The sequence below is a fragment of the Saccopteryx leptura genome, chromosome 3 (genome assembly GCF_036850995.1).
Source record: "Saccopteryx leptura isolate mSacLep1 chromosome 3, mSacLep1_pri_phased_curated, whole genome shotgun sequence".
Classification (NCBI taxonomy): domain Eukaryota; kingdom Metazoa; phylum Chordata; class Mammalia; order Chiroptera; family Emballonuridae; genus Saccopteryx; species Saccopteryx leptura.
Window position 1 is genome coordinate 70774881 of NC_089505.1, and position 23759 is coordinate 70798639.

General features: G+C 45.1%; 1 protein-coding gene across 2 annotated transcripts in view; it reads left to right on the plus strand.

Moving 5' to 3' along the window:
• The window catches only part of LOC136399250 (zinc finger protein 432-like), a 69121-nt gene that overhangs the window by 41728 nt on the left and 3634 nt on the right, over window positions 1-23759 (plus strand). The window contains exon 1 of one of the 2 annotated variants that reach the window (XM_066374259.1): window positions 8375-8989. The exons of the other annotated variant lie outside the window; for it this stretch is intronic. Within the exon in view, the coding sequence (XP_066230356.1) occupies window positions 8918-8989 (72 nt within the window). The 5' untranslated portion in view covers window positions 8375-8917. Of the gene's footprint in view, window positions 1-8374; window positions 8990-23759 lie in introns of those variants that run through there. 2 annotated transcript variants of the gene reach the window in all.

A 23759-nucleotide genomic window follows, 5' to 3' on the forward strand; every position in this document is an offset into this window, starting at 1 on the left:
ATACTATTAGTAAACTAGACCTTATTTGGATTTCACTAGTTTTTTCATGCTTTTGTTTGTATGAGGTTTTTTGTTTTGTTTTGTTGGTGTAGAGTTCTAAGAAATATTATCACATACATAGATTTTTGTAAAACCCCACCCTAATCAGGACGCAGAATTGTTGTGCCAATCCAAAGAAACATTCTCTTACTACTCCTTTATAGTCACACTGTCTCCCAGCTCTGACCCATGGCCATCTGCCGCGAACCATCACAGCTAATAATTCTAGGTCCTGAGTGGGAACTGCAGGGAATTAAGAAAATAGACTTAAAGAGAAAAAAGATGGGCTCCGGAGGACTTTTTGCAATGCAGAAGATAGCTTGCAAAAGGCGAGCCTCCATCCCCTACCTGCTTTATTTATAGGGCAAAGTGAAGCCATTAGCAAACCAAAAAAAATCACTAAAACATTTCCAAGGCATCCCAAGAATTATACCAAGTGCCCAAAACCCCCACCATACATAACATCTTAACTTCACAAAACAAAGGATAAATAGGAAATTGCCAGGGACATGGGGGACAGGATGAATTCAAACATTCCAGCACCACAGATAACATGAAGGTGTGGAAAAAAATAGCCTTTAGCAACTTCACAGAACAAGTGAGGTGGGGTTGTGCAGACTGTCAGTTTACTGCCAGTTCCCCACAACCTCTGTCCCCCAGAAATCTAAACTCTAAAGACCCTGTGGGCTTGCAGTCCCCAACAGCCACCACTGATCAGTACTCTGTAATTAATTTTGTGATTTCAAGAATGCTCTTAAAATGGTATGTATGTAACCTTTGAGATAAGCTTTTTCCCCACTCAGCAAATTGCCCTTAAGATCCATCCAATTTGTTGGGTGTATAAATAGTTTTCCTTTTTTGTTACTGCTTAATCTTCTGTATGGATGTACCCTGGTTTGTTTATCTGTTCACTTGTTGTAAAGTGCCAAAAGCTACAGAATTAATATTAATATTTTAGGAAATTTAAAGAACATTTTATTAATTTAGGCTAGGTGTGCAGAAGGATTTTGTAAGTGTGATTTCTATGCTTGTGTGCTTTAGCATAAGACCAAGATGGTATTGTGTTATAAATGCAGAAAGAGGAAGGAGACTTGGATTCCCTGACCTTCCCCCATACCTTTGGGGGAAGGGTCAATGGCTAGCCAGGTGTAGGGAGAAAAGAATTAAATCTTTTCTTAGGCTGATGGATCATTCGCAGACATTTGTTCCCATGGAAACCACCCCTCCCCTCCTGAAAGCATGTAGTTATGTATGTATCTCTAAACAAAAGGTATAAACTTATGCCGTGATGTCAGGTTTTCTCCCCTCCCATGTATAATTAGGAGTATATAAACAGCCCCTGAACTGTTTTTTTGGGCTACCTGATTTGGGCTTGCAGATGCCCCGTGACAGCCATATGCGGCCGGCATATTAAAATTTCCTCCTTTAATAAAACTTTTCAAAAACTGATTTGGACTATGTGCCTCTACAAACACCCACGGATTTGTGGATTTAGCTACTTTACAACACACTGTTGATAGACTTCTGGGTTATTTCCAGTGTTTCATTGTAATGAATAAAGATGCTACGAACATTTGTGTACCAATTTGTTTTTCTGGGATAACTACCGAGGAGTCATATGCTAAGTCAGTGTTTAACTTCCTAAGAAACTGCCAAACTTTTCTATAGCAGCTGTACTCATTTACTACATTCCGAACAGCAGTGTGTGAATGCCTCACTTGTTCCATGTCCTTCCCAGCACTTGGCATTGTCACATTTGATTCTGGCCATATGAGGTGTGTCGTAGTATATAATGGTGTGTGTGTGTGTGTGTGTGTGAGTGAGAGAGAGACAGAGAGAGAGAGGGACAGACAGGAAGGGAAAGAGATGTTTATTGATTGCTTCTTATACGTGCTTTGACCTGAGGTGGGGGAGCTACAGCAGACCCAGTGACCCATTGCTCAAGCCGGTGACCTCGGGGTCTTGAACCTGGGTCCTCTCTGTCCTAGTCCGATGCTCTGTCCACTGCACCTCTGTCTGGTCAGGCTATAGTGATGGTCTTAACTTCCATTTCCCTAAAAGCAAATGATGTCCTATATACACTGAGAACCATTATCAGGTAAAGTTATCATTTTTGCTTTTAACTATGGAACAATTTTCAAAACTCAAAAGGAGCACATCCAGTTATATTTGATGATATATTTACCTTTTCCATTTCTTTTTCTTCATTCCTGATGTTACATATGTTTCCTGTTGCTTCCTTTTTGTTAGAAATTCTGTTATCAATTTTTTTTAGCAGGTCAGCTGACAAATTTGCTCGTTTTCCTAGCAGTAGGGCTCTTTCTCCCTTGTCTCCATCCAGAGCTATTTCTCTTCATATAATAAGGATATTCGACCCTGGTCGGTTGGCTCAGCGGTAGAGCATCGGCCTGGCATGCAGGAGTCCCGGATTCGATTCCCAGCCAGGGCACACAGGAGAGGTGCCCATTTGCTTCTCCACCCCTCCCCCTCTCCTTCCTCTCTGTCTCTCTCTTCCCTCCCGCAGCGAGGCTCCATTGGAGCAAAGATGGCCCAGGCGCTGGGGATGGCTCTGTGGCCTCTGCCTCAGTCGCTAGAATGGCTCTGGACACAACCGAGCGACTCCCCAGAGGGGCAAAGCATCACCCCCTGGTGGGCATGCCGGGTGGATCCCAGTCGGGCGCATGCGGGTGTCTGTCTGACTGCCTCCCTGTTTCCAGCTTCGGAAAAATGAAAAATAAATAAATAAATAAATAAATAAATAAGGATATTCAATCTAGTTTACAAAAGATGAGCCTTGCTTAGAGGAAAAGAAATGGACATTTGCCATCCAGTGTTATGGCAGAATTCAATCTCCAATTTGTACTAAATAATACACTCCTTAAAAAATACTTTTTGAGCCTGACCTGTGGTGGCGCAGTGGATAAAGTGTCGACCTGGAAATGCTGAGGTCGCCTGTTCGAAACCCTGGGCTTGCCTGGTCAAGGCACATATGGGAGTTCATGCTTCCAGCTCCTCCCCCCTTCTCTCTTCCCTCTCTCCCTCTCTGTATCTCTCTCTCCCTCTCTCTCCTCTCTAAAAAATGAATAAATAAAATAAAATTAAAAAAAAAATACTTTTTGAGCATCTATGCTCTTCTAGAGACATATTAGTGAACAAAACAGGTAAAGTCATGGCCTTTATGGAGCATACAGTATAGTGCAGAAAACTGAGTAAAACTATGTAGTACAGCTAGAGCTCGACTTACGACCACGATTGGTTCTGACAGACCGGTTGTAACATGATTCGGTCGTAAGTTGAGTAGGCTATATGTACAGTACTGTGAAATGATGCTATAAAAATCTTTAAGTCATATTTTATCATAATTTTCTTTCATTATTGTTATATATCATAATTTTCTTTGTTCATTTTATGCCATTTGTATCATCTCTACACCATTTTGTTTCTTATTTTTACATTCATCAGGTTTAAGTAAAACACTGCATTACCAGTACAACTGGTTTAATATTTGCAAAGACAATTTTCTCTTGGTAGACATCGTGGGAGGGGTTTGATGAAAAATATCCAAGACACAAAACACAAATTGCTGTACTGAGTCTGGGATAACAGTTGAAATGATGCACGCGGAGATGGTAATGCTGCCGGAAGCTGGTCCGCACTGTATTACGCCCAGCTGGGCAACACTTGTGCTGCCAGATGTGAAGTGGTCGTGGCTAGCGATTGTGGTCATAAAGTTGAATGGTCGTAAGTTGCATAGGTCGTAAGTCAATCAATATTTGTAGAGTGTCAGTTCTGATAAGTGCAATGAAGAAACATGAGGCTGGCCCTGGCCAGATAGTTCAGTTGGTTAGAGTACTGTCCCAACATGCTGAGGTTGTGGGTTCAATCCCCCGTCAGGCCACATACAAGAAGCAACCAATGAATGCATAAATAAGTGGAAGAACAAATTGATGTTTCTCTGTTTCTTTCTTACCCATTCTCTCTTCTTTATTTTTTTTTATTTTTTATTTTTATTTTTTTGTATTTTTCTGAAGCTGGAAACGGGGAGAGACAGTCAGACAGACTCCCGCATGCGCCCAACCGGGATCCACCCGGCACACCCACCAGGGGCGACGCTCTGCCCACCAGGGGGCGATGTTCTGCCTCTCTGGGCGTCGCTCTGCCGCAACCAGAGCCACTCTAGCGCCTGGGGCAGAGGCCAAGGAGCCATCCCCAGCGCCCAGGCCATCTTTGCTCCAATGGAGCTTTGGCTGCGGGAGGGGAAGAGAGAAAGAGGAAGGAGGGTGGGGGTGGAGAAGCAAATGGGCGCTTCTCCTATGTGCCCTGGCTGGGAATCGAACCCAGGTCCCCCGCACGCCAGGCCGACGCTCTACCGCTGAGCCAACCGGCCAGGGCCTTTCTCTCTTCTTTAAAAAAAAAAAAAAAAAAGAGCCCTGGCCAGTTGGCTCAGCAGTAGAGTGTCAGCTCAGCATGTGGAAGTCCCAGGTTCGATTCCCAGGCAGGGCACACAGGAGGAGCACCCATCTGCTTCTCCACCCCTCCCTCTCTCCTTCCTCTCTGTCTCTCTCTTCCCCTCCCACTGCCAAGGCTTCATTGGAGCAAAGCTGGCCCCAGCACTGAGGATGGCTCCATGGCCTCTGCCTCAGGCGCTAGAATGGCTCCAGATGGGCAGTGCAATGCCACCTGGTGGGCATGCTGGGTGGATCCCAGTCGGGTGCATGCAGGAGTCTGACTGCCTCCCTGCTTCTAACTTCGGAAAAAGAAAGAAAGAAAGGAAGGAAGGAAAGGAAGGAAAGGAAGGAAAGGAAGAAAGAAAGAAAGAAAAAGAAAGAAAGGAAGGAAGGAAGGAAGGAAGGAAGGAAGGAAGAAAGAAAGAAAGAAAGAAAGAAAGAAAGAAAGAAAGAAAGAAAGAAAGAAAGAAAGAAAGAAAGAAAGAAAGAAAGAAAGAAATATGGAGCTTAGCACATAGATTGGAATGGAGGAGCTATTTTAGTAAGATTTCAAGGAGGGCTCTTCTGGGAAGATATTATTTGAACTACACACCTAAGTGTATCAAGGGGAGCCAGCCCCCATAATACTTGTAAGCCAGAAACAATTTTTTATTTGTTTATTCATTTTTTTATAGAAGAGAGAGAGAGAGAGAAAGAGAAGGAAGGAGGAGCAGGAAGCATCAACTTCCATATGTGCCTTGACCAGGCAAACTCAGGGTTTTGAACCGGCGACCTCAGTATTCCAGGTCAACGCTTGATCCACTGCACCACCACAGGCTAAGCCACAAACAATTAAAGAGTGTTTCTATGTGTCTTTTCTCAGCTTTCTGCCTCGGGATTCTCCAACAGTTTTATAAGATGCAAGTTCTTCAGTCACACGCTAAAGTTCCCAAACCTGAATGAACTTCTGGTACTGGGGTCAAGGACTGTGGGTTTGTAAAATGAGCTTTCTGATCTACATTTAAATTTGAAATCCTGGATTAGTGTTTCCATCACCACCCCCACATTATATCAGGATGGATTCTGAGCAGATCCTCTACATAGTAAAGAATTAGACATGACCGCCTGACCAGGCGGTGGCGCAGTGGATAGAGCGTCGGACTGGGATGCCGAGGACCCAGGTTCGAGACCCCAAGGTCGCCAGCTTGAGCTTGGGCTCATCTGGTTTGAGCAAAAAGCTCACCAGCTTGGACCCAAGGTCCCTGGCTCAAGTGAGGAGTTACTCGGTCTGCTGAAGGCCCGCGGTCAAGGCACATATGAGAAAGCAATCAATGAACAACTAAGGTGTCGCAATGCGCAAAGAAAAAACTAATGATTGATGCTTCTCATCTCTCCGTTCCTGTCTGTCTGTCCCTGTCTATCCCTCTCTCTGACTCTGTCTCTGTAAAAAAAAAAAAAAAAAAAGAATTAGACATGATCTCTCCACCATCCAGGCCCTCAGATCCTTTTCATTTCTTGTCCTGTGAAACTTCATCTACTGCCATGGCAAAATCTCATCAGCTCATTCCTGAAACTTATCAGTCAGGGTCCGAGAAAAGACTTTCCCAGCTGCCCTGAGCTCTCTGGACCAGATGCTGAACTCAACCTTTAAGAACTTGATATTCCAGGTGAAGAGAACTAAATTTAAACCTCGAGGGAAATATAGTGCTCTTACTATTAAGAAATTATGGAAAAAAATTAACTTACAAATTAGAAAACATATAAGCAAATGAAGAACATATATTTTTAAATTTTACTTACTCATTTTTGGAAAGGAAATGAGAGAGAAACAATTTGTTGTTCATACCTGGGCACGCTCTAACCACCTGAGCTACTCGGCCAGAGCCAAATGAACAATTTTTTTCCTTTTTTAAAAAGATTTTATTGATTAGCTTTTAGAGATAAGAAAGAGAGAGGCCCTGGCCAGTTGTTTCGGTGGATAGAGCATCAGTCTGGCATGCAGACATCTAGGGCTTGATCCCAGGTCGGGGCGCACATGAGAAGCAACCATCTACTTGACTCCCCCCTCTCTCTCCCCCTTCTCTCTCTCTCTTTGCCTCTCACAGCCAGTGGCTCTATTGGTCTGAGCATTGGCCTTAGGCACTGAGGATAGCTCAGTTGATTGCAGCATCTGGCCCCAGATGGGGTTGCTGGGTGGATCCTGGTTGGGGCACATAGGGGAGTCTATCTTTTTCTCTCACTTGAAAAAAAGAAAAAGAAAGAGAGAAAGGCTGGGAGAGGAGCAGGAAGCATCAACTTGTAGTAGTTGCTTCTCGTATGTGCCTTCACTGGGCAAGCCTGGGGTTTTGAACCAGAGACCTCAGCATTCCAGGTGGTGCTTTATCCACTGCACCACCATAGGTCAGGCCAAATGAAAATTTTAAGTCACCAATAACTGTACCTAAGACCCAAGTGTTATTAACTATATCTTTTTTCAAAATTTTCAAATACATGAAAGTATATTTTTTATGGAAAATGAGACTATTTTGACTATATTATGAACAACTACATTATTCTAAAACTTTCCTAAACTCAACATTTTTATAATACTAAAGTAATGTGTGTGTTTTTTTGTTTTCTGTGGCAGAGACAGAGAGAGAGTCAGATAGACAGGAAGGGAGAGAGATGAGAAACATCAATTCTTCGTTGGGGTTCCTTAGTTGTTCATTGATTGCTTTCTCATATGTGCCTAGACCTGGGGGCTACAGCAAACCGAGTGACCCCTTGCTCGAGCCAGCGACCTTGGGCTCAAGCTGGTGAGCCTTGCTCAAAGCAGATGAGTTCACACTCAAGCTGGCGACCTCGGGGTCTCGGACCTGGGTCCTCCGTGTCCCAGTCTGATGCTCTATCCACTGCACCACTGCCTGGTCAGGCTAATGTGGGATTATTATAAAGCCATTATTTACAATGAAGAATCACAAAAATTGGGAATATGAAACTTCTGGTACTCTCTATCCATGAATACAAATCCTAAAAAGTAAATGTTGTATTTAACTAATCACAATTTTCAAAAAGACAAACATTTATGATTTATTTCCATAACAGGGTCATAGTGTGTATATATATATATATATATATATATATATATATATATACATACTGTCCTGCAGATCTGTTTTTTTATCTTCTGAATAAGTTATCTTTTTAATTTATAGTGGCAATTGTAGTATATTATTATTATTTTTTAAATTTTTTATTTATTCATTTTAGAGAGGAGAGGGAGAGACAGAGAGAGAGAAGGGGGGGAGGAGCTGGAAGCATCAACTCCCATATGTGCCTTGACCAGGCAAGCCCAGGGTTTCGAACCGGCGACCTCAGCATTTCCAAGTCGACGCTTTATCCACTGCGCCACCACAGGTCAGGCTGTAGTATATTATTTTTAATTGCTATATAGACTGTTATGCTAAGTGGATGTTCCAAAATACTTATCATTATACTTTAAAATTTTTCCTTTTTTTAAATGACAAAAACCTCACTGATTAAGACTAGGAAAAATTTTTTTACCAAATAATTCAGAATCGCTGCGTCAAATAAAATGAAAATTTTAAATGAATCCAGGTTGCTTTTTATAAAGGAAATATCTACTTAAATCCTCTACAGTTAAACCTCGTGCCTGTATAAAATAACACTTTAAAATGTGCTCTTTTTTTGAAGCTGGGAACTATGCGAAATATAATTGTGTTGCCTCATAATTTCATGTTCTCAAATATCCCACCGTCTTCATTTATATCATATTTGGAAGGAAACTTCCACACATTTGCACCTTCACTTCATGCCTTTCCCCAGGGGAGCTATGTTTCCACTGCCATGAGAGGAGTATCATTTTTACCGAGCCCCGTCCTTTCGAGGGCTGTCTTCCTGCTAAACTACAAAGGCCTTACTCACTCCACACACAACCGCGCTCTCCGTAGAAGCCTTGACCTATCAACTATGTGGCCACCACGTCTCCGCTGATATTTCGGCTTCTACAAACCCTCCGGGATCTTAGCAAACTCTGCTGTACCGGCACCTGCCTTCGCTTAAGATGGCCGCGCCCACAGTGCACCAAAGTCTCAGCTCCCTAGTTCACCAAGGGCGCCGCCATCTCTCCTTGTTCCCCAGCCTGCAGAGCTCGCCACCGCGGCCTCGAAGAGGCTCCCGCCTCTGATATGTTACGCCGATTACGCGGCATTGTTAACCATCCCTCGCGACGGGGAGATGAAAGCAGCGAGGTGGCCAGGAACAACCGCGGTTTCTTCCCACGGCCCCTACGGCCCCTCCCGTCACAAACGGCGCGGTGGGCGCGGCTACTTGACGTCACAGAGCGGGGGCCAGAGGCAGAGCTCGGAAGTCCTGCATCACTTGCGATACTAGCGGGACTCCTTGCTGCCGGCCGGCTAGCGTCCCCAGGGACTGCGGAGGGAAGTCACTGAATGGCAGGTGGCTTCGGACGTGGACACGGCCTTTTGTCACTGCCGCTGGTGTCTGGAGAGGCTCGGGATCGGGTGAGTTGGGCTCCGGGCTCGGATTCTCGGGTAGCGGGGTTCGTGACAAGTGAGTGGATGTAGAGGACCGTGGCGGGGAATTTTTTCGGATTCTGTCACTGAGGAATCTGGGCCTTGGTGACGGGACTTCTGACAGGCAGGGACTAAGAGTCTGAAGAAATAAGTCATTCACCAGACAGTCCGGCTCTGTCAGGCTTGGAGGTCCACGTGGGTCGCTCGGCTTGTGCGTATTTCCCCGTGTATAAGACGCTCCCATGTATAAGATGCACCTTCATTTTGGGGCCCGAAATTTGAAAAAAAGAAAAGTATTACATAAAGTGATTGAACTCAAGTTCTATTCCTCATAAAATTCATACAACTCCTCATCCCTGTCTAAACTCCCATTACCTTGTCCTCATCCGTGTCTGATGACGAATCACTATCTTCAACAATGAGCGCGAAAACAAACGGGAAATGCAAGTAAAAAAAATCTGCAACCGCCGTATAAGATGCACCCAGTTTTTAGACCCCAAGTTTTTTTGGGGAAAAGGTGTATATTATACATGGGGAAATACGGTAGGCTGCTGAACGCTGGGGCCGAAAGTCTCTCCGTGAACGGGGTGGGGGTGCTCGGAGGTCGAGAAGCCCGGGTTGGGGGCGGGGGTCCCCCTGTGGGTTTCTGGGGCGTGTTTGTGGTTTAAAATACGGCGTTCAGCAGAGAGCTCAGTCACAAAGACGCCTGGTGGGGTTGTCACTGTGAAGGGAGGTCAGGGCCTCCAATGATCACTAGGTCCCGGCTCAAACCTTGAATGCCGAAAAAGACCTGAAGGCTGCATTTCCCCCGTTTCATCCAATGCCAGTTCACTATTTCAAGTTCAAGTCCGACCTCCTAGGGACCTTACTAAAAATGTGTGTGTGTCCCACTGAGGCCGGAGGGACAAATTCCTAGGAGGGGACAGGAGCCAAGAGGGTTCTTGGTTTCTCCCAAGAATGAATTCTAGAGCGAACCTTGGAGTGAAGTGGAAAAGCAAGGGTTTTTTTATCCTTTTTAAAGTTTTTATTTTATTTTGAGAGTATGTTTATTAAAGCTGGGGGCAGTGAAGTAGGGAAGGGCTTAGAACAGAAGAAGCAACAGGAGAAAGCCCAGACGGAGCTGCTTTGGACCACTAAATCAGAGAAAAGGGGGCTTTGTAAACAGGTTCAGGGGATTAGCCGGGATGAGCTGCCCCTGCCCTGTTGCTCTACTGCTTGCAAGTCTCCTGGGGTCCTTAGAATTTAGGAGATGCACGCCTGTGGGGGGAGGAGAGGGGGAGAGAGAGAGAGGCGCCCGCCTGCAAGCGAGAAAAGCTGTTCTTCACAGACGGAGTAGGTCTCTCTTGACAAGAGAAGATCCCCCAGCTGCTCCTAGATGTTGAGTGTATTATATCTGTCTGTAGTTTCTGTGGAAGATTGCGGATATGGGGAAATGGTGTTTGGTCTGTTTTTCTTTTATGGTATGAGTCAAGGCTTGTGGTATGAGCAAGCTATTGATAGTTATCGTTACAGTATTATTTTTTTTCTTACTGGTAAGTTTCTTCTGGTTTGCAAGTTGCAGGCTCTGACTCTAACATGGCGTGGCTTTTATCTATTTGTTGAGTTCTGGTGCCCCTTGTGTTACCACTACCACATCACTGCTCTTTCACTATCCACTCACAATTCTTTGTGGTTCTGAACGAGCTAATGATATGTTTACTGTTAAAGATGTAGTTTGTAGATTTTGTTCTTGCCTCCAAGTTTACTATACTTTTTTTGGATATTTCCTTTTAGGATCATCGTGATTCAAGTAAAAATATCTATCTCCTTTACCCTGTAATCTGTTGCAGGGTTGAGAGCCTTTTTTTCCCCCTGCATTTTGATAATCTGTAAAAATATTAGGATAATTGACTGTATCGTTTAATTCCTTATTATCATACTTGCAGATGAGATTATATTTATACATTTCCCAATTGTTGCAATTGTATATCTGGAATCAATTGCATTCATTTATGTAAGTGGTAGTGACATAAAATATTGACAAGTGTTTAATTATAATTTCAGTAAGCCATTTTGACTTTCTGATCACACAAATTCTCCCACTCCACTTTAACATTTTTGTGCCTTTTTTTTCCTACTTGAGATTTCTGGCTACGTTTTTTCCTTGGTAAACTTTTGTTTTTCTGGCCCTGGCTAGTTAGCTCAGTCGGTTAGAGTGTTGCCCGAAAAAAGGTTGCAGGTTCATCCCCAGTCAGGGCACACACTGGAAGCAACCAATGAATGCTTCCTTTCCCCTTCCCCTCTCCCTCTCTCTCTCTCTCTCTCTCTCTGTCTCTCTAAAAATCAACCAATCAATAAAAAATTAAGCTCCAGCTGGATAGCTTGAAGCATTGTCCCAAAGTGCAGAGGATGCCGATTCAGTTCCCGGTCAGGGCACATAGAAGAACAGCTTGATGTTCCTGTCTCTGTCTCTTGTTCTCTCTGCTGTCTTTAAAAAAGAAAAACAAAAACACTTATTTTCTTCTTGACTCTTTTTTGCAGTTACAATTGGTGTTTTTCCATTTCCTCTTTTTTTTTTTTTTACAGAGACAAAGAGAGAGAGAGAGGGATAGAAAGGGACAGACAGACAGGATCAGAGAGAGATGAGAAGCATCAATCATCAGTTTTTCGCTGTGGCACTTTAGTTGTTCATTGATTGCTTTCTCTTATGTGCCTTGACCGTGGGGCTACAGCAGACCGAGTAACCCCTTGCTCAAGCCAGCGACCTTGGGGCCATGCTGGTGAGCTTTGCTTAAACCAGATGAGCCCGTGCTCAAGCTGGCGACCTGGGGTTCTCAAACCTGGGTCCTCCACATCACAGTCTGATGCTCTATTCACTGTGCCACTGCCGGGTCAGGCTCATTTCCTCTTTTTTTGTGTGTGATAGAGACAGAGAGAAACAGAGATAGGGACAGACAGAGAGGAAGGGAGATAAGAAGCGTCAATTCTTTGTTGCTGCACCTTAGTTGTTCATTGATTGCTTTCTCATATGTGCCTTAACCAGGGGCTACAGCAGACTGAGTGACCCCTTGCTCAAGCCAGTGACCTTGGGCTGAAGCTGGTGAGCCTTGTTCAAACCAGATGAGCCCGCACTCAAGCTGCTGACCTTGGGGTTTCCAACCTGGGTCCTCCGCATCCCAGTCCGATGCTCTGTCCACTGTGCCACCACCTGGTCAGGCTCCTCTTTTTCTTGTACTTAGAAAAGGAAGTCTTCATTCACTGTGGTTAGTTGTATTAAGGTTTAATTTGGGGAGGGGAGGGAGACAGGAAGGGAGAGAGATGAGAAGCATCAATTCTTCATTGCAGCAGCTCCTTAGTTAGTTGTTCATTGATTGCTTTTTCATATGTGCCTTGGGGCCCTGGCTGGTTGGCTCAGTGGTGGAGTGTCGGCCTGGCGTGCGGGGGTCCCGGGTTCGATTCCCGGCCAGGGCACACAGGAGGGGCGCCCATCTGCTTCTCCACCCCTCCCCCTCTCCTTCCTCTCTCTCTCTTCCCCTCCTGCAGCCAAGGCTCCATTGGAGCAAAGATGGCCCAGGCGCTGGGGATGGCTCCTTGGCCTCTGCCCGGGGCGCTGGAGTGGCTCTGGTCGCAACAGAGCGACGCCCCCTGGTGGGCGGAGCATCGCTGCCCCCTGGTGGGCGTGCCGGGTGGATCCCAGTTGGGCGCGTGCGGGAGTCTGTCTGACTGTCTCTCCCCGTTTCTAGCTTCAGAAAAATAAAAAACAATAAAAAATAAAAATGTGCTGGGGGTGGGGGGGGTGGGGGCGGAGATCCAGCCAAACCAGCAACCATGGGATCATGTTGATGATCCCACACTCAAGCTGGGGACCCCTTGCTCAAGCTGGATGAGCCTGTGCTCAAGCTGGTGACCTTCCAAGTCTACGATCTATCCATTCTATACCATAAAATTCACCACATACAAGTATACACGTCAGTGATTTGAACGGAATTTCTAGAGTTGTGCAACCGTCAGCACAATCCAGTTTTAAAGCATTCCCATCACTGAATAGTTTTCTTGGTCCTCTGTGTACTCAGTCTCCACTCCTACCCGCAGCCATGCACTGCCATTGATCACCTTCCTGATGCTAATTTGTAGTTTCTCGACATTTCACATAATAGGATCACAAAACGTAGTCTTTATGGCTGCTTTTTTACATTTAGCATATTTTTGAGATTTGTCTGTATTATGATTGTCACTAAGCTCCCCTTTTTATAAGTGATTTATTTAGGCAAAATTGACATATAGTAAGCTACACATATGTAAATTGTATGGATTGCTAAGTTTGACATATATACTCATGAGACTGTCACCACAATAATGAGAGTCAATAGACCTTATCACATCTTAGTGTCCTTTTTAAATCCATTCTACTCATAATTTATTTTATTTTTTATTTTCCATTGAATTCATCGGGGTAACAAAGGTTAATAAAACCATATAGGTTTCAAGTGTACAACTAAATAAAACATCATTTGCACACTGCATTGTACACTCAGTGCCCAAAGGAAAGTCTCTTTCTGTCCCTGTTGATTTCCCCTTTGCCCTTTTTTACCTCTCCTAGCATCACCATACTGTTGTCTGTGTTTGTTATATGTATATATGTGTGTGTATATATATATATATTGCACATATGTTACATAAATATTTATACTTTTTTTTTTTTGCTTAATCCCTTCACCTTTTTCCACCTAGCCCCTAAGCCCTCCTCCACTGTGACATCTGTCAGTCTGTTCTATGTATCTATGCTTTTGTTACTGTTTTGTTTATTAGATTATTTTATCAGATTCCACATGCGTGAAATCATATGGTAGTTGTCTTTCTCTGACTAGCTTATTTCACTTAGCATAATACTCTCTGTTGGAATCCATGGGAGTCTGAAAGACCAGAGTAACAGGCTTTATTGAAAGGAAGAAAGGAACCCTGCCGGGCACTTCTCCTGGGGGAGAAGAGCACCGGTTACAGACTAGGGGCGAGTTATGTAGTGTTTGGGAGAGCCTGAGGGGATACTGAGGCAAAAGTCCTGGTATGTCCGGAATGCTCCTTGGGGGGCTTCGAGCATGTGCGTGTTGAAGCAAAAGTCCTGGTGTGTCCGGATCCCCTCCTTGGGGCGGCTTGTCAGCTTTTTGGAATTCCTTTGTCTCAGGGGCGATAGTCCAGTAAGGGTGAGGTCTGACAGATAAGCGGAACATCAAGAGGGCAGTTTGGAATACACATATCTATCACTCTCCGGGTCCATCTATGCTGTCACAAAGGTAAGATTTCCTTCTTTTTTGTGGCCACTCTTAGTATTCCATTGTGTAAATGTACCACAACTGTTTTATCCACTCATCTACTGATGGCACTTGGGCTGCTCCAGATCTTGGCCATTGTAGATAATGCTGCAATGAGCATAGGGTTACATGTATTCTTTCTTCTTCTTCTTCTTTTCTTTTTTTTTTTCAGTAAGAGGTAGGAAGATATTGAGACAGAGTTCCACATGCGCCCCAACTGGGACCCAGCAGTCCTGGTTGTTGAGGACTGAAAGCCAACAGGGTCTTTGCAGTTTAGATTTTTGGGGGACAGAGGTGTGGGAAACTGGCAGTAAGCTGACAGTCTGCCCAACCCCCCACCTCACTTGCCTGATTAAGTTGCAAAAGGCTAAGCTCTTCCCCACAACCTCTGACTGATGGTTGAAGTTGGTAAAGGCAATTTACATGCCCTTCCCCACACCTCCATGTTAGCTGTGATGCTGGATTGTTTATACTCATCCTGCCCCCCATGTCCACTGAAATACTGGAGGCAAGTTTCTTTTATCCTTTGTTTTGTGAATGTTAATCCAAATTCAGAGGGACCCGAAATATGGAAGACAGGAGCAAGGTCCGTCGTTTACACATTAAAGCTTTATTGTCTAGCTTGGCCAAGCGGCGGGAACTCCCGACAGAAATCTGACGGAGAGCGCACCGGCCCTTTGTTCTACTTAGTTTTTGTAGTTTTGTAAGTGGGAAGTACAGAAGCAAAAATTGCAATTAGGAGCCCCTTACCGCTATTGGTTATAGTCATATGTCCTTTAACATGATAGGACCACGTTCAATTTGCAAACCATACATCATTTTGGAGAAAACAAAATTTACAAGTCAACACAATGGTAGAAAGATATCTCTTTACATATTAAAAGGCCTTCCTATATTTTCTAGTGTTCATCCGCCATCTCTCTGTCCAGAGTCAGACGTATTAATCACATGCATTTACATAAGAGAGGTAGTTTCCGTGGGGACAAATGCCCGCAAATGGCTCATAGTTATAAGAAAAGGTTTATTTTGGCTTTTCCCTTCCTGCACCTGGGTAGCCATTCACTCCTATCCCCACAGGTGTGGTGGAATGTCAGGGAATCTATGCTTTCCTTCCTTTTTCATTTACAATACAATGGCAAGAGCCATCCTGGTTATGCCAATCACACAGTACAGAGACTATTCTCACAATTTCTCTCCACACCTTAACCCAAATTAATAAAATGTTCTCCAAGCCTCCTAAAATATTAATATTAATTCTGTAGCCTTTTGGTACTTTACAACATCTGCAGGTGAAATGGCTCAGTGGCTCCTCATGAAGTTAAGATGTTATGTATGGTAGGGGTTTTCTGCACTTGGTAAAATTCTTGGGTTGCCTTGGAAATGTGATCAGAGATCTGTGATTTGCTAATGGCCCACTTTGCCCTATAAATAAAGAAGGAAGTAGGTGTGGAGCATGGTCTGTTCTTGCCCTCGGCATTGCATAGCCCTCCGGAGCCCATCCTTTTACTCTAAGCCTATTTTCTTAATTCCACGCCGTTCCCACTCAGGACCTGGAATTACTAGCCGTGCTGGTTTGCAGCACCTGGTACTTTGTTTTAGTTTCTCATGAGTCTGTAAGCCAGAGTGGAGTCTGATCTGAAAACTCAAGTGGGGAATGAAGCTCTTCTTAATTCATGTACATGGTGGCCATCTTTATACTAGTCTGACCTCCAGGAAGGGGAAGAATCTGGGGGTTGAGTCCAGACACATGGTTAGCAGAATTTGTTTCCAGAAGGGCTGATCAAATATGATAACTCAGTGTCTACCTGTCTGCTTATGCAGACCACTCATAGTTTCTTGCCGTGAGAGCCTCTCCAACATGCTACCTTGATTCATCAAAGTCATCAAAGAATAGATTCGCATAGCAAGATGAATGTAGATACAGCCTAACTGTAAAAGTAGCATCTCGTCATTTTTGCTGTATTCTTTTTAAGAGACAATTTACTAGGCCGGCCTAAACTCAAGGGAAAAGTACTACACAGGAGTATGAATTAACTACTGTGTAATAAGGAATTTGCCCTTTGTATGTGATTCCTGGGAAATAACCTCTAAATCCTTGGAATTACCTGTGTGATAGGACTTACTCCTTCTGGGCTACTGGAACCATATTTTATAGTTTATGCTAATAAGGTGACTCAAGCAGGAGGTTGTTCATGCCAGAAACCAACCATGTGGTTAAAGGGTTGTAGCTTTGAGCCATTTGATATCAGTCTGATGCCCAGGAAAGGGAAGAACCTGAAGGTTCAGTCCAGGCACATGGTCAATGAGTCAATCGTGCATATATATCAAAGCCTCAGTAAAAGCTCTGGATGCTGAAGTGTAGGTGAGCTTCCTTGGTTGGCAATACTCTTGACATCTGTCACGCATGGTGGCTGGAAAGAGACAATGCTGTCTGGCACTTCAAGAAGAGAGTCATGTGTTTCAATACCAAATGGCCTTCCTGTCTGGCCTGCTTGGCCCCAAAATCAGGAAGATATATTTGGAAGATAATATTCCATTCTTTTCTGAGTTCTATTGTTTCTGTTATAGGTAATCTGTCTTTTGTCTGGGTGCTTTTAGAGTTTCCCTTTGCCTCTGTTGCATTAGAGTTTCAGTCAGATGTGTCAGTTGTAGATGTCCTGCTTGGAATTTGGTGGGATTTCTGAATCTGAGGTTTGGAGTGTGTAATCAGTACTCAAAATTTTCACCTTTTAGATCTTTGCTTCTCCATTACTATATTCTTTTTTAACTACAAGATACATTAGATCTTTTGACATTATATTCATATTTATTAACTTCTTCCTTATATTCATGTCCTCTCTCTGCTGCATTTTCTTTAATTTCTTCAGTGTATTAACTATACCATTGATCTGTCCATTAATATATGTATATGTGTATGTTTGTTTATTGTAAGTTTTTCCCCCAAAATTTTCCTAATCAACATTAATGGTCTTTTTGCTTTAGAACACATCTTGCATAATTTCTGTTATTTTATTATATTTATTAAAAACTGTAAGAATGAGATGGCACTGGAACACCAGGTGTGCAGGCTGTATTAGAGGAGAAAGACCTGCCGGGGCACTCCTCTGGGAGAAGTGCACCCAAACAGATTCTGAGGCAAATTTTTTACAGGGTTAAGGGAGAGCTTTAAGCAAGTGTGTGTTGCGTCAGCAGTTCTGGTGTGCTCCCTTCTGTAATTTTACGATATGGGCTTCTTGGAACACTTCTCCTCGGGGTGGTTGACCAGCTTCCTAGAACTTTTCTGTTTCAGGGGCGATAGTCCAGTAAGGGTGGGGTCAGATAGACAAGTAGAACAGCAAAAGGGCAGCTTGGAAGTTTTGGTAAATTCATGTATCTATCATTTCTCAACTCTGTGATATGATAAAAGAAAAAGATGTGAGGGGAAGAAACAAAAAAAAGTAAAATAAGGGGGTATGAGGTCCAGGAAGGAGGTTTGTCTCGGCCGGCTCTCTTCTGGAGCTACTTCCTGCTGATATCCATCCCTATTGGGGCCTCCTTCGCGGACCTCTCCCTGGGGCAGTTGGAGTAGGGGTTGCAAAAGCATTTGATTGTAGGCAATCCTGGAGATTACTCTCATCCGGGCCTGTAGGAATTTGATAAAGAAGGGGGCAAGTATTTGGAGAATAGGAATGCAGAGATAAAGAGGGTTGTATAGCAGGGGTGAAAGTTCTTCCATGGTAAAGGTAGAGATATTTTTTCCTGGCATCCCTGGAGAGAGCAGTTAGCTTGAGCTAAAAGAAATGTTTCATGTCTATTTGTAGGCTCTTCTTCAGCCAAGAAGACCTGCAGTCTTGTCCCCTTACTATGTGAAGGATAAAAAAATTGAGAAGCATTGGCCCTGGCTGGTTGGCTCAGTGGTAGAGCATCGGCCTGGCATGCGGAAGTCCCGGGTTCGATTCCCGGCCAGGGCACACAGGAGAAGTGCCCATCTGCTTCTCCACCCCTCCCCCTTTCCTTCCTCTCTGTCTTTCTCTTCCCCTCCCGCAGCCGAGGCTCCATTGGAGCAAAGATGGCCGGGGTGCTGAGGATGGCTCTGTGGCCTCTGCCTCAGGCGCTAGAGTGGCTCTGGTCGCAACAGAGCGATGCCCCGGATGGGCAGAGCATTGCCCCCTGGTGGGCATGCTGGGTGGATCCCGGTCGGGCGCATGCAGGAGTCTGTCTGACTGCCTCCCCGTTTCCAGCTTCAGAAAAATACAAAACAACAACAAAAAGATTGAGAAGCATTAAGAGGTGAATGCTATTCATTCTCCTAGTTCTTCAGGGATACGGGAGAGCTTTAGGGTTAGGGGACCTGTGGGGGTTGAAAGATAGGATTTAGGAGGTTTGCTGATATAGGGTTTCAGATTTTTCTGTTTCGCAGGTTTCAGGTTAGGTAGATTTTTCTAATTTTCTGAGTGGCGAAGGTCTGCATGCGGTTCTGTAAGAAACTAGTGAACAAATGTAAAAGGATTTTAAAGTTAGAAAAATAAATAGGAGAATGAGTGGACTAATGAAAGGCAATGGTGAAGACACCCAGTTTGTGTGAAACCACTGATTCCATGTTTACGAATTCGCTGGGCTTCAGAGAGAGAGAGAGAGAGAGAGAGAGAGAGTAGGAATAAGACAGGGAAGTGGCCAGTCCTCCTGTCACCTAGACCTACTTTTTTTTTTGTTTGTTTTTTGTTTTTTGTTTTTTGTTTTTTTTTGCATTTTTCTGAAGCTGGAAACAGGGAGAGACAGTCAGACAGACTCCCGCATGCGCCCGACCGGGATCTACCCGGCACGCCCACCATGGGGCGACGCTCTGCCCACCAAGGGGTGATGCTCTGCCCATCCTGGGCGTCGCCATGTTGCGACCAGAGCCACTCTAGCGCCTGGGGCAGAGGCCACAGAGCCATCCCCAGCGCCCGGGCCATCTTTGCTCCAATGGAGCCTTGGCTGCGGGAGGGGAAGAGAGAGACAGAGAGGAAGGCGCGGCAGAGGGGTGGAGAAGCAAATGGGCGCTTCTCCTGTGTGCCCTGGCCGGGAATCGAACCCGGGTCCTCCGCACGCTAGGCCGACGCTCTACCGCTGAGCCAACCGGCCAGGGCCTAGACCTACTTTTGTAGAGATTCCTAAAGCAACAAGAAGAGAGGTTACCTGTACAGCTCGTTTGGTTCTTAGATTGACAGGTAGTGTATTAGGAACTGAAAGAGGCTCATGGTGTGGGATTAGGTTGATATTGGGGTGAGATAGATTAGGGTACAGGTTTCTGTTCAATTAGTAGGGAGATACATATACTTGTGGTCCCACACGAATAGAAAGCACCTGATTGGTTAAGGCAGGTTGAGAGGTGAATAGAGAATGGAAGGACAAGGGGTTGGTTTCGTTTCTCTGTTTCTGAGCTCCAGATGGTCAGAGAGGAAAGAGTCATCCCAATAAGTGGGGAGAGTAGAGGATTGTTAGCTAGGGTGACTGATTAAACATTCTTTGAAAACCAGTTTTCTGACTGTACTAATTCTTTTATCTTGGTACAAATCTCCTACAACCTGCACAAACCTTCTACAACTTACTTAAACCTTCAGCTTTCATGCACTTTCTTATCCAGAAATAACTGGCCTTCATAACAACTTGCTTTTCCTTTTTCTTTCAGAAGTATTTCCAGCCCTGGCCGGTTGGCTCAGCGGTAGAGCATCGGCCTGGCGTGCGGGGGACCCGGGTTCGATTCCCGGCCAGGGCACATAGGAGAAGCGCCCATTTGCTTCTCCACTCCCACCCCCTCCTTCCTCTCTGTCTCTCTCTTCCCCTCCCGCAGCCAAGGCTCCATTGGAGCAAAGATGGCCCGGGCGCTGGGGATGGCTCCTTGGCCTCTGCCCCAGGCGCTAGAGTGGCACTGGTCACGGCAGAGCGACACCCAGGAGTGGCAGAGCATCGCCCCCTGGTGGGCAGAGCGTCGCCCCTGGTGGGCGTGCCGGGTGGATCCCGGTCGGGCGCATGCGGGAGTCTGTCTGACTGTCTCTCTCCGTTTCCAGCTTCAGAAAAAAAAAAAAAAAAAAAGTATTTCCATACCTTATACCTTCCATTATCAAAACCATACAATTCCTTTCTAGGCAGAACTTTTTTTTTTTTTTGTATTTTTCTGAAGCTGGAAACGGGGAGAGACAGTCAGACTCCCGCATGCCCCCGACCAGGATCCACCCGGCACGCCCACCAGGGGCGACGCTCTGCCCACCAGGGGGCGATGCTCTGCCACTCCGGGGCGTCGCTCTGCCGCGACCAGAGCCACTCTAGCACCTGGGGCAGAGGCCAAGGAGCCATCCCCAGTGCCCGGGCCATCTTTGCTCCAATGGAGCCTTGGCTGCGGGAGGGGAAGAGAGAGACAGAGAGGAAGAAGGGGGGTGGGGGTGGAGAAGCAAATGGGCGCTTCTCCTATGTGCCCTGGCTGGGAATCGAATCCGGGTTCCCTGCACGCCAAGCCGATGCTCTACTGCTGAGCCAACCGGCCAGGGCCTCTTGGCAGAACTCTTGATTTAAAAATCCTTAACCTTTAGTGACAATTAGGTTGACTTTCTTTTTATCCTAGTTTGCCTTTTCCCAAAGCCTGATTAAAAGACTCCTTAATTTTATCACATATTCACCAAACGTAGACCAACCAGCTTCAGGTTTGTGGTTGGAGTAAGGCATGCCTTTTTTCTATTTTAGCAGCAATGGAAGTTGTCAGGATCATGGTGTGTGGACCTGTCCATGTGAAAGTCAGTCCTTGGGTGATGTAATGCTAGAAGTGCCTCTTGGACAGTCTCTGAACAGTTTGCTGAGTAACCTATAAATCCTGCAAGTACTTAGGGAAAGGATGGTTACATTTCTACACTTTGCAGTTAAAGTCCTACTGACCACTGCTTCTAGCTGGAATTAGCAGCACGTCCCAGCCTATAATACGCATGGGGCATTGAGATAAGAGGAACAAAGGAGATACTATACATTAAATAAAGTAACAAAATCAGACTGTCAATACCCACAGTAGAGATCTTTGAGGGATAAATAAAACAAATATTTTAAGCGAGGCATAGTAGATGGCCCTTGTGTTTACAAGAAATGAGATTAGCTTATCTGCTACTTGGAAGAAATACCTTAGGCTCGTGAACAATGTCCTTGGGCCTTCAGTGGCAATTCCCAGCACGCTGGGCAAGGTCAGGTCACAGGTAGCTGGAGCAGGGCTAGAAGAGACATAAACCTCCCTCCATGGACCAAGGGGGCAGCTTACCTTCTCATGTCCCTATTTCCACAGCAGAGGTGTGTCAACCGGTGGAGCCGGGAAGCCTAGCAGGCTTCATTCAGTTCAATGACCTTTTTTTCCACTCTTGAAGTAGGGCCCTGATGGAATTCTATGAAGCCCGTTAGGACGCTGGAGCCAAAAGCTGGTATTTCCTGACTTCTTTTGGGCCTTATTTGCCTTTTCTTTTCTTTTTTTTTTTTTTAATTTTTATTTTTTTTAATTTTTTTTATTTTTACTTATTCATTTTTAGAGAGGAGAGAGAGAGAGAGAGAGAGAGAGAAGGGGGAGGAGCTGGAACCACAACTCCCATATGTGCCTTGACCAGGCAAGCCCAGGGTTTCGAACCGGCGACCTCAGCATTTCCAGGTTGACACTTTATCCACTGCACCACCATAGGTCAGGCTATTTGCCTTTTCTGTTACTTCCTTTGCCATTATCTATCTTAAAAGCCATGCTCAGAAGATCTCACTGAGGGGCTTGACTAAGAGAGCAAAATTGGGAATTCAGTGTTTAAAGAAGCCTATTAGACTGAAGAAAGAAAAGATTTGATTTGCAGTGGTAGGTGGTTGGAGACTGTGGAGGGTCTGAATTAGATCTAGGGTGAGAATTCAGGTGCTGGGGGTTAAGGCGATGCCCAGAAAGACTACGGACTAAGAGTGAAATTGAGCGTTAGCAGAGAAGACGCGATATTCCTTCATAGTGAGGAAGTTAAGAAGGGTGGTAATGTGTCTCCTTGAGGCAGGCAGGGGCTGCAGAGGAGTAGGTTATTTACATATTGTAAGAAAGAACTAGTTTTGAGATTGCATGCTGCTAAATCCTGAGCTAGTGCCTGCCCAAACAGGTGTGGGCTGTTTCTGATCTCCTGGGGTAAGACAGTCCACGTAAGTTGCTGGGCTGCATTAGTGTCCAGGTAAAGGCAAACAGAAAGTAAGAGTCAGGGTGGAGGAATGGTAAAGAAGGCATTCTTGAGGTCTAGGATTGTGAATGAGTGGTGTTTGAGAAAATGTGTGACAGTAACTTGTAGAGATTAGGGACCACTGGGTGGAGGGGAATTACTGCCTCATTGATTAAGTGTAAGTCTTGTACAAGGCGATAAGCCCCTAAAGGTTTTTGAACAGGAAGGGTGGGGATATTGCAGGGAGAGTCCGTGGGGATGAGTAAGCCTGGTTTAAGAGGTGGGTAATTATTGGTTTAAGGCCTTAGATACAGACACAGTTACATATTAAACAAAGACCTTACATAAAAGTTATGAATTAAGGAATTTAAATGAGCGCGCTTTACTTGTTCCAATTCAAATTATACTAGAGATATTTTCTAACAAACAGAGACAAGATGGATTACTTACAAAGCTTAATAGACAATTCTGTTTTTTAAAGTTTTTCGAGATGGCAGGGAGTTGCCAGCAAAGAGGGGAGGAAAAGAGAAAGCAGATGGATGGACAGTGTGAGCAGCTGGATGGAAAAGAAGGAGGGTCAGAATCTGCAGGAGGAGGAGAAGGAGGTTAAAGTATTGGTGTGGCACCACGTGGTCAGGAGTGAAAAAAGATTTAGAGCTCTGAGGAGAGGGGAGAGGGCGAGAAGGAAAGAGGCACAGTCACAGTTTGTAAGGAAGGAGGGGGGGTCGGAGAGGAGACAGACAGAACTGCAGTTTGTAAGGAGGGAAGAGAGGTAAGAGATGAGACAGGCACCACAGCCAGAGACACAGCTTCTAAGGAGGGGGGAGGGGATGAAGAACACAGTGAAGGGAGAGGCCCCCGGCCAGCAGGGGAGGAGAAAGAGAGACTGGTGAATGAGAAAACAGGATTTAGTGAAGGGAGGGGGCTTTCTGGAGGGAAGAGACTCCAGCACAAAAAGATTTGGTGAGGGACTAGAGAGGGGTGCCTCGGGGTCAGGCAGGAGAAGGAGAGAGTTGGGAGTTCGCGGAAAAGGAAAGATTAGGAGCAGAGGTTTTAGGTGAGGTTTCTTTGGCCAAAAACGGCCTGCGTGTAGGACAGAAGGCACAGAAATTAAAGACAGGAGGAAAGGGAGAAGAAAGCCTGCACGTAAGAAATTTCTGATGCCCTTCCCATCCGGTGGCAGAAATTGTCAAGATCTCTTAGGATATTGTAATCGAATGTCCCATTTTCAGGCCAATGGGAGTCATTTTCTAGTCTGTACTGAGGCCATGCCATGTTACAGAAGAAGATTAATTTCTTCGGTTT